The sequence below is a fragment of the Mycteria americana genome, chromosome 11 (assembly GCF_035582795.1).
Source record: "Mycteria americana isolate JAX WOST 10 ecotype Jacksonville Zoo and Gardens chromosome 11, USCA_MyAme_1.0, whole genome shotgun sequence".
Classification (NCBI taxonomy): domain Eukaryota; kingdom Metazoa; phylum Chordata; class Aves; order Ciconiiformes; family Ciconiidae; genus Mycteria; species Mycteria americana.
Window position 1 is genome coordinate 21,672,819 of NC_134375.1, and position 17,650 is coordinate 21,690,468.

At 42.5% G+C, this 17,650-nt stretch overlaps 1 protein-coding gene across 1 annotated transcript; it reads right to left on the reverse strand.

Moving 5' to 3' along the window:
- Positions 1-1,435: 1,435 nt before the first annotated feature.
- TMEM43 (transmembrane protein 43) lies at positions 1,436-17,614 on the reverse strand. Its single transcript, XM_075513637.1, has 12 exons — positions 17,514-17,614; positions 16,586-16,735; positions 14,756-14,890; positions 13,940-14,034; positions 11,961-12,010; positions 9,069-9,138; positions 7,180-7,250; positions 6,893-7,014; positions 6,198-6,272; positions 6,015-6,116; positions 4,373-4,490; positions 1,436-3,378 (listed from the first exon to the last, which is right to left on the reverse strand). Exons 1-12 carry the CDS (start codon positions 17,523-17,525, stop codon positions 3,176-3,178), a joined length of 1,203 nt encoding a protein of 400 aa, XP_075369752.1. The 5' UTR covers positions 17,526-17,614; the 3' UTR covers positions 1,436-3,175.
- Positions 17,615-17,650: the final 36 nt, after the last annotated feature.

A 17,650-nucleotide genomic window follows, 5' to 3' on the forward strand; every position in this document is an offset into this window, starting at 1 on the left:
TCTGCTTAAAATGGGAGCTGGTACCAGCTGTCCGACTCCGTGCTTCCTAACTTGGGACACTCAGCACAGATACACGAAGTTGTGAGTCCAGTGACTATTTATAGTCAGCAGGGAAAGAGACGACCGCATCTTCAGCTTTTCAGCTCCGTAGGCAGCCAGCTCTCCTAACCTAAACACGCAAAAGGTGGAAGAGGAGATCAAAGCAGAGAGGGAAGATGACTGACAGATCAGGTACACGTTCTGTCAGATTTTGGTAAGGAAGCAAAGAGAAATACTGCTTCAGCTGGTCCTACAGAAATGTTGTTTGTGTACATGCAAAGGCGGCGAGCCGTGGCTCCACCAGCACGCCTGGCCTGGGAAACATGAAGTTCTTGTCTGTGAAAGGACTCTTACTTTATTTTGTGTCATTCCTGTGCACATGCTAGTATGCGAGACAGAAGTATTTTAAGCTGTTGAATGCATAGGTAAACCCCCCAGTAAAAATACAAGAGGCTGTATCCAGTCAGGTTGAACCATCGTATTTTTCAAATAATCTTATGGAGGCAGGGGAGTTACTGTTACTTAAGTAGTGGTAGTGAGGAGTTGTCATCATTTAACCCCAGCTGGCAACTCAGCCCCACCCAGCCGCTCACTCACTCCCCCCCAGTGGGATGAGGGAGAGAAGTGGAAGAGTCAAAATGAGAAAACTCGAGGGTTGAGATAAAGACAGTTTAATAGGGAAAGCAAAAGCCACGCACACAAGCAAAGCAAAACAAGGAATTCATTCGCTCCTTCCCATGGGCAGGCAGGTGTTCAGCCATCTCCAGGAAAGCAGGGCTCCATCACACGTAACGGTGACTTGGGAAGACAAACGCCATCACTCCGAATGTCGCCCCCTTCCTTCTTCTTCCCCAGCTTTATATGCTGAGCATGACACCATATGGTGTGGAATGTCCCTTTGGGCAGTTGGGGTCAGCTGTCCCAGCCGTGTCCCCTCCCAGCTTCTTGTGCCCCCCCAGCCTCCTCGCTGGTGGGGTGGGGTGAGGAGCAGCAAAGGCCTTGGCTCTGTGTCAGCACTGCCCAGCAGGAACAAAAACACCCCTGGGTCATCAACCCTGTTTCCAGCACAAGTCCAAAACCCAGCCCCATACTAGCTACTATGGAGAAAATGAACTCTACCCCAGCCAAAACCAGCACAGGAGTAAAACCACAGTAGGCTGGAATCAGCCTTCCATCTCATAGACGCATATAGACCAGATAGCAGCCGTGCTGTTATTAGGAACTTGCTTCCCAAAATGGGGAAATATTTGCAGGCTAAACAAAACCCAACTGCACGTTTATCTCAACCAACAATAGAAAACTAGTTCATGTGGGAGCTACAAACGAATCCCCCATGTACCAGGACATGAGATGTGCAATACTGAAATGTAATAAGAAAGAAGCCTACAGACCAACCTTTTGAAAACTGTATTTTATTAAACATACAAAAGCTCAGCATTTCTGTAGAAAATGGTATCTTCATCTCTAATACGGGAATGCTGGTTAGTTTCCTGCGTCTTTGGTGAAACAGCAGTCCAACACTTGTTTTTCCCCCCAGTGGAGTGCAATTCTTAATTGGTGGAGCAAAAGCTGGTGTTAGCGAGCAGCAGGAAGACTGCGCAGGATCGCTAACGCATGTGAGCTGCGTGCATGAGACCACCTGCACCTCCTAGAACCTTCCACTCACTATTACTGCTTTTACCAGAGGAACCGAGCCGTGAGACTGAATTGACAACACTGAAGTACCAGAAGAACGAAAAGAATTAAGGCTAATAAAGTAATCACTACTTCTCAAAACATTTATGATTTATAACTCCGATCTCTATTTCTGTACCATTTGTAGCAAACATTTGCTTCTATGTATGTTCAAGTTAAGTTCCTTTGGTACGGGGAACACTCTTCTGATGGTCATAACTGGATTTCACAAATGAAGACATGATTTTTCTACTGAATTGTGTATACTTACAGAAAAAACCCCACTGGAGCATAGGGAGGGCACACCTGGAAGCCAGACTCTACCCAGCTGGAGAGAGACATAAAACCAGTACCAGACAGTCTCTAATCTCAAGTACTGCTTACAGCAGAAATACGTAAACACGAGCCATCACAACACTACAAGAAGGCATTCCTCTAACGTGATATAAAGCTCAAGATTTAGGCTACTAACGTCTATGAAATCTAAGCAGGCAAAAATGTTTTCATTATTTAATTTTGGGGAGTATGTTCATTGTCCTTACTAAGTGAAATTCAAGAAAGAAACAGTATACACAGCAAAAAAATCCCAAATATTTTAAAGAATATACATTCAATTGTAAAAGTTCATTTTGTTTCACAGCAGCAGGTTTTATTTTTAAAGGTTAGTGACCTCCGAGTATCCCCTTAAAGAAGTGCAATTCGACGTTAATTTTTTGAAATAGTTATGCAGTGGTATAGTCCACGCTACCATTTTGGATGCTTAACCAAGAACAACTCCAAAGACTTTTAAAAAGTTGGGGAAATCAATGCTTTGTGACAAATCCGCCCTCCCTCAGAGCACTGCTAACCTGGCCACTCGTTATTTCAAGTTACTTTGAAACTCCTCAGTCCAAAAGCAAACATTTTACCTAAGTATTGTGTGAGATTCAACTAAGCTGTGTTTTTCCTTTGAACACATACGCTTCCAAAGGCATCAGCCAACGAAGTGTACATGACTGTGCATGTAAGAAAAGGCAGCAGAGGGAGGGCTTGTCAGAGGCAGGAACACACATGTATTTCCTATGGCTATCTAATCACGGTCCGTGTGATAAAGATGGCACTTTCTCTGTAACACACAGGGTGCCCCACCTGTCAGTGAGGACTTGCCAGTTCTCAAATCAGGGGGAATTAGTAAGCGGCAAGAGGTACAAATCTGCTTGTTCACTGACTTATAATCAATACAGACACTCCAAAATGCTTTTTTCCCCCCAAGTCAAATGTCACTGACTTCCTACCAATGGCATCCTATAGTCGTATTTTTCATGGATAACGTGTAGCAACAACCACATTCAAGCTCCCTCCCCAACTCTTGGTGCACGCTGCTGAACTGTGATATGCTGTAAGCACGCTGCAGTAACCGGGACAGAAACGCACTTGAAAAGTTTCTAACCAGGATTCAGCGCAAAACCCAACCACCTCCTTCTCACTGCTGCTTCTTTGGTGGAACACGAGATTTCGCAACCACAATTGGAACTACAGAGAGCAACCCGATCAGCAAAGCCCAGAGAGGGCGGTAGAAGAGCCAGCCGATGGAGATGGTCAGGAGCGACAGCGAACTGGCTACGCAGAAGGCAAATGCTTTTAATCCAATGTTAACCAGATCTCTCACAACAGGAAACCAGTCCACTGCAGAAAGAATTAAACAAGGGATAAAGCAGTTGACAAGATGGTAATTTAAAAGGAAGTCTTATTCATGCCTAGGATTTGCACGCTAACTATTGCAATCAAAAGACAGACTCAAATTATTTATCGAGAGCACTGGATAAGGCATTTCAGCAGAGTATCCTCAAGGCATTTGATAATTAAGCAGCAGCTAAACATCTAAGACAATGGTATCTTCATCTCTTCAGACAGAAAGTAATCCAAAATTAAGTCTGAAGTCTTGGCCAAGGCTTGAGGGGCAGAGTAGACTGATAGCCTTGCAGCTGTGGAACAAGTCTAGGGCAACTGAGACAATATGCTAGCACAAAAATTAATTTCTGGCAACAATAAATCTTGCAGTAGCATGTATCTGCATAAGTAAATAAGGGGGGGAAGGGGGAAGAGAGAGCACACCGCTACAAAGCAAACGATAGCTTTGATGTTTGAAGATTATACAAGTTGGAGGCACCGTCCTGCTTTTCTCTAAGTTTTTATTCCAACATTTTTCTACGCTAAAAGGATAAACAAAAACCTTTTTTGCTGTGCGTTCACAGTAGTGTAGAATAACCAGACACAAAGACATGTTACTACACAACTACTAATTAAGACCTGTTGGGGGGACCACTTGTGTATGGGTGTAGAGAGTAATTGGACCACATCACCTTGAGTTAAGACTTGAAAGAACCAGCCCAGTGTGTGCTTTGGTTTCTGATTTTGGCACGCACTGGGCTGGGATCTTCCGAGACTGGCGACAGATATTTGAAATTTTTTTTTTAATGTTCACAAAGCAACCATCTGGTTCTGGGATCCTGTTTACTTGCAATTAGTCTACAGTGACTTTCAGATCAATCCAATCTGGGTTCAAACCAGATTCCTCCTGACCTCCAAATTAATTAATTGCATATGTGAGCATGAGAGGACCTCTCTAGGGATTATGATCCTATTTCTAAAACATTTTACTTTTCTGTAAAAAACTTACCCAAAGTGTAAAAGATTCGGGTCATTAGGCTGATGCCTACAAACATTGCCAGCCAGCCTGCTGCACGGAGGGCCCAGGTCTTCATGGTGTTACTCTCATGCTCCTTCTGAAACACTTCCTGAAAGCAAACACCATTATATGCAGCCTGTTTCTCAATTCCTTTTGAGATCCTCTTGATTCCAATATATTATGAGCAAATCAGAGCTGACAGTATTGTAGGAGTACAGATTCTCTCAGAGAAGGTATATCGCAGCTCATTCTGCAGGGTCTTTTTGCGCAGTATTGCTGCACGCTACAATAGATTGCAAAGTGCAGCACAAGGGAAACCAGCATTTTTCTAAATTAAGACAGCTAAACAAGCACCGTTTGACACACTATAGCCACAGGCACCAAGCACACAGTTTTTGCTGCAAATGGACACATTCACCATTACTGTCGAAAATAAGACACTAATAAGTAAATGTAATAAGGAGGAACAATCTGACTTCACTGTGTTTGGAGGAAGAGAGAAAAGGCAACAATATCCACTGATGGCTGAAGGAAGGGTATACAAAAGCAAGCAAGCAGTATGCAGGGAAGAAAAGACAAAAGGTGTGTGTATATTGCATCAGGCAAAGCAAAGCACCTATTTGCAAGAATTCTGAGTAAGAGTTTTTCAAAATGGGTTGTGTGCCCCTCTGGCTCTATAAAACGTACACATGAAGATGGCTAAGATATAATAAAGCACTTAATGGGAAAAGACGTGTACAACTGATTGACTGCTTGTACATACAAGTACTCTACAAATTATTCATTTGTAGTGAGTTAATTTCCAATGAACTAAAATTCTGTCTAATGAAGATTCAGAACTCACAGCCGAGAGATGATTCTACTGCTACTCTCTTTCAACTCAGAACAAAAGCCTTTTCAACTGCTTTTGGGAGCTCTTGTAAATTCTTCACATCTGGGATTTTTGCAACAGGGCATGAAACAATCATTAATGGAAACAACCCTACTCAAAGGAGTAAATGAATCGCCAAATTGCTGGAGCATGCAGGATTTATTGGAGCATAATGCTCTGCCTGAAGGTTCTTTCTCAGCCAGAATAGCAATAAACATTTCAAACAAGCCTAAACTGTTACTAGAAGCTGAAGAGAGGATAGCTCCTACGGTTTGTTTAATTAAAGCCTGATTTTTACTATTTTTACATAGGACCTTTTCAAAAGCACATGCTTGCATGTGTAAGAGGGAAACTACCAAAGAGAAAATAAAAGCAAAATGAGAAGGCACAGGAAGAGCCTTTAAAGCAAAGGATGTGCAGCAGCAACACAAGGGGATTTAAAAAAAATAAATATACAGCTACTTTAGCCATGGTTCCTTTTTAAAATTAAAAAAACCATCAGGAATAACCATAGCCAAATTATGTACTGCTAGTGGGCGAAGCATGGCATTTTGCTGCAACACAAAGAATGCGCAGAAACCTGGAAAGCAAACACAGGCTGTAACGCGTTGTCCTAGACAAAGCAGAGAGAAAAGCCAATGTTTACATCGAGCATCTCCTCCTCTAGAGCAAGGCTGAAGGAGAATGGGGGCTTACTCCCCTGCTGCTTCTGCACTACCATCTCCAATTCCAACTCTTCACTAGGTCAGTGTGGTATCTCACCTCCACAGAGAGTTCCCCAGAGTACAGAATCTGCAGGACATCTCCAGACTTGGTATGATACGGAACCAGTTGATCGCCTTGCTGGCGAGCAATCACAGTCACCTTGGAAGAAAGGGGAAAATATTTACTGGTTACTGAGTTGGGAACAGAGATTGCAAAATACAGAAACAGCTGAAGACTCACCTTATCAGCAGAGCCCAAATGGGGGTCATCTCCGCTCAGACCTGCATAGAAGAATGAGACACGAAGGTCTCCTACCTACAAACAAGAGAATACTGGAAGTCAAGAAAGATTTCTTTACAAAGGAGAATCACAGGAAAGACAACTCCACATGGGAACACCCTTTATATATCAACACTTTTTCTCAACATTTATGTCAAGCCAGAGGATACCCAGAATGATTTCCAAGCTGTACTTTTTTCAGGCCTAGTTGATAGCCGAAACAGGGTAGCTCAAATGCTGTTTTGCAATACCCCCCCGATTTAGCTGCAGGAGCACCTTAACACCAATGAGAACCTATATTCATCCCTTGTCATTTCATCTTTTGGCAGAGGAGGGCGGGCAGCACAAGCTGACAACAAGCTATTTCATTGTACTCCATTCAGTACAGCAAGGCAGAGGTAGAATCCACTTCCCAGCACCATCCCATGTGTCTTTCCATTTAAAAGCATGGCAGACTCAAGAAAACAGAAGACAAAGAAGCAAGATCAGGAGCTTCCTGCAAGACAAGCACTCATGCTGAAGGACTGTACTAAGGGTGTCATCGTATGCGATGGTCTGTACCCCAATTTCTACTATTTAAATAGAAATGGGACGTGCCCCAACTTTCTTTTTCACATAATAGTAATCACTGCTTTGGTTTATCTTTCTCATCTTACTTCTGGACGCCTGGGGTTCTCGCTGTGGTAAAAGTAATCTCCTCCTCGGGTAACATCAGCATGTGGATCCTCAAGGTTCGACAAGCTCAACTGCTTGAAGTCATCAATTTTATCCACAAGACCTAAGCAGAATAAAGAAACAAGCTCAGGTCTGGTGTCTAACTTGGAACAGCCAATTTCCTGGCTGGCTTCCTAATTATCACTTGAAATGACTGCCATTGTGGAAAGAACCAAAGTCCACTGCTGGTGCAACAGCAGACACAAAGCCAGTACAAAGCAATCCTTACCCTTGGAAAGAACAAAGCTGCCAACCTGGACGTTAGGAGAAACAGCAGTGAAAGACTCCACAGCCATGGCACTGAGGAACAGAGAGAGTCCCTGATTAGTCCCAGAATTGTGATCAAACTCTTGATTTGCAGTATGTATATACAGCACATAAAAGGTACTATGTCAAATATCAGCAGAAACACAAAGAGCTAAATGGCTGTCATAATGTGAAAACAAATCCATCAAGAAACTATGTCCAGACTTCATAGTGTTGGAGCCATTGAAATAAGATAAGATACAACTGTCTCATCCCCTGGCCTGACCACAAATTCACACTATAGGACTTCACTAGTTTTTTCTGTACTGAACCTATAATGGGCTGAATGCAGTTCAGCTCTTAGGAAGCTGTTCAGTGGTGATATAGAGGTTTTGAGTGACAATGAATTAATCACATTCCTAGATGAATTCCTGCAACATTTAACTACACTCATAAATGCACTTTATTTCTAGCCTGAATTTATTTAGCTTCCGCTGCTAACTACTAGATCTTACCTGCTAAATTAAGAAACCTAGATCATAAACCTCCATATAAAGGTACTTCTACATCATGGCCAAGTTAATTAAATTCCAAACTCAGGAATCCTTTACTTACAGACTTGACTTCATTCTCATAAGTAGTACTACTAGAATATCCTTGGCAGTAAACGACAGATTTTATTTTCACAAATGTCTAAGTTGCAGAAAAAGATAAGATGGATGGACGGAAGGAAGAAGACATGTAGTACACACTTAAAATAGAGTCTCATTAATGCTAGGCATGAACTCTAAAGTTCAGCATGTCTACATACACCGTGCTGTCTCACGCAAAGATCCACCACAGTTATGCTCAGTCTCCTTGGTTTGTACCAATACACCCAGATGAAATGTTCTTAGCTGCAGCACTTTTTAAATTATGTACTGCAATAGCACTAAATCGAAAATGTTTCTTACTCTCAATTGGGGATTTACATTTACTGGAGAATCCTTGGAGAATTTTCATTAACAAAAAAGTGTGCATGGGGAGGAGACAGAAAGCAGGTATGTCATCTGTACATCCTTTTTTCCATTATCTCATCTATACGAGTCTGCTAGTTGGGACTTATAATCAAAAACACATAGATCTTCGCTTTCCCTCCTGAAGTAATACTTCCAAATAAAGGACGGTGTATTTGGATGAGCCCACAGAACCAAAACAAAGTTCTGGAGATTTTGCAAAGTTCAAAGTGTTTTTGAAATCCTGCTCCTACTATCCATCCAGCTGTACTTTTCACTCACACATGATGTTTTTTGCCAGATGGCATCCTGCATCCTAAGGAACCAAGCAGGTGCTGTGAGAATGACAAGCAAGCTAAAACCTAGCATTAAAAATGGCACACTGTAGTGTAAATAGAATGCTGCAGATGAGATATATATGAAACAAATTATATATGGGCGATTGCCACAAATAAGCCTGTAAGCTCATGCATGCTAGCTTAGAAAAAGCAGCATGCAAGTGGCGTGACAAGCTCATGGGATGCCTGCTATTGTAACCCTCTACTTGCACTAGAGGAAAGAATTAGTAATAGACTGCACTAACAGACAATAAAAGTCAGAAAGGAACCCATTCAAGTTCTCCTACATGGAGACCGCGTGGTCCAGAGGTAATATAATAATAGCCTGATGTTGAGCCGTTACTAATGGATAGCTTAATTCTGGTTCCACCAGGCAGCTTTGAACTGCTCTCCACTCTCTATGCCTTAGTTCTCCCAACTACCAAAAGACCAACAGTTTCCATCTACCACACTGGGTCATGAAGATTAGTCATTCAGCTTTCATCTTTGATCAGATACAGTGACAGAATCTAGAAGAACTGTGCTAGGTGGTAAATTACCTAGGGTTTTTGTGTCCAATTTCTCGATCAAAGTTTCTGCTGTTCACAACTTCTGATTTCCATTCGGTATCTAAAGAAAATGATATGAAGGTTGAGGAGTAAACAGGAAAAATTGCCACTCAGACCTTAGTTATTGAAGACACCTTTCGATCAATGAATCAGTTCCAAGTTACACTTGCACTAATAATGTTTACATCAAAATATGTATGTGATTGTACTGATACTTAAATCCATCTTCCTAGCATATTAATAAGGAATGGCAGGATTTACAAAAATAGGATTTTAGCGATAAAATTGTAACTCAACTTCGCTCAGTGGGAGCTTTGCTGTGGGGTTTGATTCCTGGCTGCACTCTTTGGGAGTAATCTGTTTTTGTGAGTGTTGTGGTTTAGCCCCAGTCAGCAATTAAGCCCCACACAGCTGTTCGCTCACCCTTCCCCTGGTGGGATGGGGGAGAGAATTGGAAGAGCAAAAGTAAGAAAACTTGTGGGTTGAGATAAGAACAGTTTAATAATTGGAAAAAAAATTATAAATTGTAATGAAAAGGAAAACAACAAGAGAGTGAAGAGGAACAAAACCCAGGAAAAAAAACAAGTGATGCAACCACTCACCACCTGCTGACCGATGCCCAGCCCCATCCCAAGCAGCGATCACTGCCCCCTGGCCAACTCCCCGCAGTTTCTATACTGAGCGTGACGCCATATGGTATGGAATAGCCCTTGGGCCAGTTTGGATCAACTATCTTGGCTGTACCCCGTCCCAGTTTCTTGTGTGCCTGGCAGAGCATGGGAAGCTGAAAAGTCCTCGACTAGTGTAAACATTACTTAGCAACAGCTAAAACATCAGTGTGTTATCAACATTATTCTCATACTAAATCCAAAACACAGCACTATACCAGCTACTAGGAAGAAAATTAACTCTATCCTAGCCAAAACCAGAACAGTGAGGAAAGGCTGTGAGCTCTGCTGGAACTAGCAAATTTCAGTGCAGTCAAGCAACAGATAGAAATGGTACCTGTACGTGCCAGTGTCAAAAATTCATAATGCTGCCTTCATTCAGGCCACAGCAGCCTTCCCACATCCCCAGAGCAGATTCCAGTAGGTTTCTTGTAACTCCTATGACACTAGAGTCCCTTTTTGAGCAGCTTCCATATTAAATATAGCTTGCTCTACTTCCGTGAAGGAGTAGAGAGGAAGGAAAGGGAGTTTGGTTAAACAGTGGCGTAGGGATCATTGTAAGGGATATTCTGGTGTATTGGGTACATGGCAAGACTTTGGTAGTGGGGGGACTGCAGGGGTGGCCTCTGTGGGAAGAGGTCAGCCGCTGCCCTGTGTTGGACACAGCTGGCTCCACATCGAACCCACTGCAGGCCACAGCTGAGCCCATCAGTGAAGTTCGGGGCACTTCTGTGAAAACATTTTTAAGAAAGGGCAGAAAACACCAAATGGGGAAGGGAGGGAACAAAAAGAAGTGAGAAGCAACAGAGGGAACACCAAAGTCAGGGGAGGAGATGCTCCACAGCAGAGCAGATATTCACTGCAGCATGGGGAGAGCCCATGCTGGAGCACAGGAAAAGTGTAAGAAGGAAAGAATGGCAGAGAGAAACCACTACATACTGACTGTAAACCTACCCCCACCCCCTGCACCGCTCACTGCTTCACTAAAGGGAGTGAGCGTGAGCTGTGGCAATAACAAGGGGGGGGGCAGGCAAGGGGAGAGGAGTCTGGAGTGAAGTTGAGCCTGGGAAAGGGTGAGAGCGCCCAAATCAGTAATTAAATATTTATTTTAATTGACAATAAATTAAGTTAATTTTCCCCATGTTGAGTCTGTTTTGCCCACGATGGTAAAATTGGTAAGCGATCTCCCTATCTTTATTTCAACCCACAAGCTCTCTCATTCCTGTCTGTTCTTCCCAATCTCTTCCCCAGTCTTGCTGAGGGGGAGAGTAAGCAAGCGACTGTGTGGGCCCCTGGCTGCCAGCCAAAGCTAACCCACCACATCTAGTAACATACACAGTTTTACTGGACAGAATCCATCTATCTTGAGAGGCAGTTGTTTTTTTAAATGCCATTTCTTTTTGTTCCCTGCCACTGTAAGGCTGTTTTTCACAGCTCACAACCACTAGCTTTGCTCCTTATGTATCTTCATGCTGCAGGGTCCCATGCTTCACTGAGCTGGGGTATTTCTATGATCACACCCAGAAACTGCTGCACACCCACGTTACACATCCATGTGCTTTAATCAGAGATAAATGAAGTACAGAGACTAATCTCCAGATATACGATGACTCAGAGTTATTTTTCTGTCACTGGGTAGATCAGAATAATGCTCTCGGTTCTGCTCCTGCCAAAAAAGCATTTGGCAAAAGCCACAGCGCACATCAGAAGGTGCTGATGGTTTTCATTAGCTGGTATCAACACCTAAACAGACTCTCAACAGGCTTCTTACAGGCTGGAGCTACGCTCTTCTTCCTTGTCTATTTTCTTCTGCTCACGCCTGACATATGCCCAGTTATTCCACTTGTGAAGAGTAATCTCAGGCATAGCTTTGAACACACTCTCATCTCTGCCCATCTCCTGTCACTGAGGACCTTATGGGTCCCACCTCTGGAGCATCCTATCCCTGGGTGCTCTGAACCTCTAGGAGTTCCAAGACAAGACTTTCTGTAATAGTTGCTTGCTAACAGCACACCTCCTTTCACCTCAGTTACCTCAAGAAAGGGAAGTCCTGCCATTTGTTTAGGAAACAGAATTTTTGCTTATTTCTTCACATTCCTTTCCTTTCTTTCCCAACAAGAAAATACAGGCTTTACAACAAAAATCAAAATACACACACATAAAAGTCCAAAGTTACATGCGTAAAAGAAAAGGGACTTTCTGTTGATCAACTTACTGTATGAATACTTTGTCTCTTTCTTAATCTCACCATTCTCTTCATATTCCCTGCAGAGAAAAGGGGTGGGATAAGAACCAGAACAGTGCATACACACCCCTGCTCAGGGCAGAACACACTTTACAAATGAAATGCACAGACAGCTCGCTGGCAACACAAACTTATCTTTACAAGTAAACTAACTCATCTCTAAACTACCTACAGACATAGATTCTCTGTACAAGGAGAAAACTACACACAAATGCTAAACACCCACAAACCTTTTATTCCCATGTTGCCAACAAGGAGTTGACTAGATCAATGTGGAACAACCAATATTAAAGACAGTGAGACAAGCTGACCTAAATCAACAAGTCTTTTACAGATGCTGCACCATAACATGTTAAAACTGAGAAGTTATTTTTCGCACCTTCACAACCTCTGACTTTTTTTTTTGTATGACACAAAAGACACTTGGCACATGAGTTCTGTGGAGTCAGATCTACATAATAGCTAGTAAGTTTTACACTACTGTCAGTGGAATTATTATTAATAGCAGAAATGTTTTTCCCCTTCTGCTTGCAACTATTATCAGAGTAGCTAACATCTCATTACAGTTTTGTAAATCCCCTTGAAAAGGTACCTAGACTGCAATATTCCCTATTATAAACTAATCTGAGTGTCTCTCAAGCAACGAAAATTTGCACTTTACTTTCACAGCTAGAAATTAATGTTGGCTTTTGATTATTAAGGATAAGAGGTAGCAGAATCTTCTAAAAATCGAGAAATCATGTCTTGCTTTAATTAAGTACTTCAGTTTGCACACGTATGAAGTACCACAGAAATTAAGAGATTTCTCTTACAGTCACATGCCAAAACGTCTCAAGTGTCCACAAGACTGAGAAAAGAATCTGACTTCTAGATTCAATTGGATACAATAGGGTTTTTTAATTGCTTTGAAATATTCTAGTGTATGTTAGGCTGTAGGTATCAACCAGGCAGGTTTTGGGTCAATGGGTTTATAAGACTTTATTCTGGAATTCATAATTGAAATTGCTGGGTTCACTTACTTTTCTAACAAAAGTTAAGACCCCTTTGGGAGATTTAAAAAAAAAAAACAAAAAAACAAAACAAAAACAACCGACCAACCAAAAAAACCCAACAAATAAATCATTGTCATTGTGGAAGAAAGGAAGAAAGTCAAGGGAAAATACGATGAAATTTCTGGATTCAGCAAAAATCTTTTGTATTTCCTTTTTGAGGACAGGGAAGAAAATTGGCTTGAGGGTCCATGATCAAGTTTTAGAGAACGGCGACAGGAAAGGCTTAGCAGATGCAGGGAAAAACAGGATTATAAAGTTTTATTTGAAAAAATTCAGGACCAAGTATTTTGGGACAATGGTTTTGATTCTGCTAATCAACTAGCAGGCAGGGATTATTATGGGGGTGGAGTTAAAGAAATACTGATGGGCAGAAAGTACATCAATAAATAAAAGAAGCTTTAGGAACATTAGAAAGGATAGAAATCAACCGAGTCTTTGGGAAAAACACGAGTGGTTGTTTTTTTTTCTTTTTCATAAATTGGTAAAGATCTTTGAATTTTATTGACAACCCATATAATAGAAAATAGATCAACGGGCTCTGAGGTGGCCCAGCGTCAGACAACAATAACGAAAACAAAAAACCACAGCTGCAGCATGGAGGCCAAGCAACCCCATATGAAGTTATACGAAATCAGGAAGTGGGAAACATTTGATAAAAGGCCTTGGATGTTACACAAATTTTATCAGATGCAAATTCTGCAGCATTGACCATCTACAAAACCTGACATCTTCAAGGAAATGAAAGTGACTCTCTAAAAGAAACCCAAGAGCTCTAGAATTCTCCTGCCATGAAGACTCGTTGGGTTATTTTGGGGGTGGGGAGAGAAAAAAAAATGTGATGGGATCCTGTTAATACAACAGCTTTATAAACAACTTTTAAAGATTTATTTCACTTACTTGGAATCTTCATATTCTACCCATTGGTACATTTCCACGTTACGCTTAAGTTTGACAGCCTGGATGGAGAGCCCATAGCTGGGATCAAACAAAGGCTATTTAAAAATTAAAGAAAACACAAGTCAGTATAAATGCCATACCTCACAAACTCAAACACTGTACTTTTATTATCAAACCCATTTACATACCTCACTGCACATAGTACTATGTTAGACACAGTTGAATATGAATAAATGTTATGAAAGACAAAAAGGAGCATCTCTTTATATCACTGATAAATCTGACCTAAAGAATCATCATCAAAAATTATTGCCATAGTGAAGAATAAAACCAGAAATGCTGGCTAATGGTATGCAGGCCTAAGTGTTTAAACCAGGGGGAGATTTTATTTTGCTGGAAGCTACTGTGCTGTGTTACCTTCTGCAATGCGGTCTGACCACGGAAAATGTCATCGATACTGAGAAGTCAGAACTTGCAGAGCCTCTGTACTGCAAGAGCCTAAAAACTTTACAATATCATGAATACACAACAGGTTCCCTATACAAACAGGAATTGAAATTATTCACCAAAGGCAGTGGGAGGGTAAACACAGCTAGAGGTAGCATGTTGCTTGGGAGTAGGGAGACCAAAGCTGTACAGCATCTCCCTGATTCCGGGCCAAGAACCAAGGCTTGGGTGGTAGCCGGCAATGCTTGCAGGGGAAGAGAGAAGCTACGTGTCTTCTCCCTGGATGTCAAACATAATTTTAATTGGCAAAGACTTTTCCTTCCCTCCAAGCTTGAAATACTCATATCTTCAAGATACTATTTTATTTACCTTAGACGTACTCAGAGCACCAGCTAAATGCACCAATCTCCCTTCATTCTGCTGAGACACACTGTGGATGCTATCAAGAGGGATCACAAGAGAAAGTCCCTCATCAAGAGATTTGGCTGTCCTTAAAGCTCGTCCCTGCAATCAAGAAAAGCAAAACCAAGTTGTGGAGAATCAATGGTACAGCAGTATTTTGTGAAAAAGGTTAGCAGACAAGTGACCTGAAGACCGCAAGGAACGCTTGTATACTCAGCCTCAAGGCATATTCTCAAAACACACTTCTCCACTATCTCTTTCTCTGCATCTGACACAGTTTGGGGCAGTACTTCTTACCCATGCAGCAGGACCATTAACATTGACTAAGCTTCTCCTACACACATAGATTATTCCTACAAGGGTCCAAAGTTATTGCTCTTCACCTCTTACCTTGTTCATTATTCACAAATAACTGCAAAAATTATGCCAATTACAGTCCTTTTTCCACAGACCCATATGACTACTTGGCAGAGGTTTTCCTCATCTTACCATCTGTGTTGGTTTTGGCTGGCATAGAGTTAATTTTCTCCATAGTAGCTAGTATGGGGCTGGGTTTTGGATTTATGCTGGAAACAGGGTTGATAACACAGGAATGTTTTCATTACTGCTGAGCAGTGCTGACACAGAGCCAAGGCCTTTTCTGCTTCTCACCCCACCCCACCAGTGAGTGGGCTGGGGGGGCACAAGAAGCTGGGAGGGGACACGGCTGGGACAGCTGACCCCAACTGCCCAAAGGGACATCCCACACCATATGGCGTCATGCTCAGCATATAAAGCTGGGGAAGAAGAAGGAAGGGGGCAACATTCGGAGTGATGGCGTTTGTCTTCCCAAGTCACCGTTACACATGATGGAGCCCTGCTTTCCTGGAGATGGCTGAACACCTGCCTGCCCATGGGAAGGAGCGAATGAATTCCTTGCTTTGCTTTGCTTGCGTGCATGGCTTTTGCTTTCCCTATTAAACTTTATCTCAACCCACAAGTTTTCTCACTTTTGCTCTTCTGATTCTCTCCCTCATCCCACTGGGGGGGAGTGAGCGAGTGGCTGGGTGGGGCCGAGTTGCTGGCTGGAGTTAAACCACAACACCATCATGTTATGGTGTGCTTTCTCCTGCAAAGTCACCGAAATTGGGAGTAGTTCTCTTTCCTCTTGTAGAGGTGTAAAAGGAATTCTTGGGTGAAAATTCACAGAATTCTGCTCCCCCACTCCAAAACTGCCAAAAGCATGTATGTTTGCAATGGTGGAGTGTTAGCATTCCCTGCTTACTTTAATTATTTTTTCAGTCTAAAACCAAGACATAAAATAACACTGAGAATAATTAACACCCTCAGTTTTGCAACATGGAGTATGAATGCAATTATAATGCAATTATGCAGTTTATGCCTTTAATGCAATTATAACAACACTAGAAATAAGGACCTTATGTCATCCCAAGAAAAGAGAGAAGACTGGAACGTGGCTGGCTCGTACAACCCTCTTTCAGTAATACTACAGCCTGTTCCTGCACCAGCTCACAGGTTTTGGATCTTATCTCTCATCATACGCTGCCACTGTCTCTACCACACTCAGTTCTACAGAAAGACTATCTGTGGCTCAGTGATTTTACTCTTCTGTTATATCCCAAGGATAAGCACCAGACTCTCCAGACATAAGGACTCTCCTGTCCTCTTCTCATGGATGAAGTAATAAAGCTTTAACATGATCATTTTAGTAAGCCTATAAATGCAAAACTAGTTGAATTGTCACCTCAGCTGTGACATTTTAAAGCTGTGTATAAACACTGACAGTATTTCACTTACTTCATTGGTAAAAAGAAGGTAGAAAGACAGAAGAAATGTCACAAGTCCCATCAACATGCCTCCAGAAGTCTCGCTGAGCCTCTCCAGGAACCCTGGTTTGGACTCACTTGTGATTTTAACATGTTCTTTTCTGCTGCCTGTGTCAGAGAACTGTTGGAGATAAACCAAAAAAATGCAATATTGGTGTGACAGGGGAAGGCATTCTGTTTCAAAATAAGTCTTTTAGCTGTGTTAATACTGCTGCTCTACAGAGTAGCACCTCTTGCCTTGGACCAAAACTTTCCCATGCTTATTAAATGCCTCATCACACTTTTGATACCAGACATACAGTCAATAAATAAAACTCAAGCCTAAAGGAAAAAAAATGCTATTATAGTAGTTCAACATGTTCCTTCAAGCTTTCTTCAGTCTGTCTCTAGGTTCCCTGTTTGGTGTCCACATCCCACATTCAGGCCATGACAAATTGAGTAATACTGCTGAATTCCAGAGCAACTAAAACATAGCTATAAATAACAAGTTACATTTTACCTCACCAGTGGTAAGCGCCTGCATACTTTAAAATAATTGCATCTAGAGTAACAAAACGAGATCACTTAACATAAAATTGCTATTGCTGTCCTAGCTGGTGCCACCTTAAAGCATGAAAGCCCAGCGGTTTATCTGCACATATGCTGGCTGTGGGAAATAACCGAGAAGTAACTTCAGATTAGCACACGTAGCCAAGGCAGGAGGTGAGGCTTTTCTTTTGCTCATGTCGAGATGCCAGGCGGGATGTGATAGCGGCCCCTCCGCTGCACCAGCCGCTGCACAGGGCCCCTCGCCTCAGACAGGCCACCCCGGGGGAACGGCCGGAGCGGGAACGGGCCGACCCAGGGGACCGCCCCACGCAGCGCGGAGTAACAGCAGGACTGGTCCGAGCAGCACTTACATTCCTCGACATCTTGAGCCTCTTGCCCCCGCCAAGTACCACCCCGGAGAGGCCGCAGGAACCGCCGCAAGAGCCGCGCACCGACAGCCACCCACAGCCGCACCCTCCTCCTCAGGGCTCAGCCAGCCCTCCCGCTT

Excerpts from the sequence above, each read along its gene's own strand:
- TMEM43 (XM_075513637.1), bottom strand. Across the intron at positions 6,117-6,197 it reads ATTTGGGCTCTGCTGATAAG|GTGACTGTGATTGCTCGCCA; the intron begins GTGAGTCTTCAG and ends CTTTCTTCCAAG. Across the intron at positions 4,491-6,014 it reads CTGGGGAACTCTCTGTGGAG|GAAGTGTTTCAGAAGGAGCA; the intron begins GTGAGATACCAC and ends GTTTGCTTTCAG.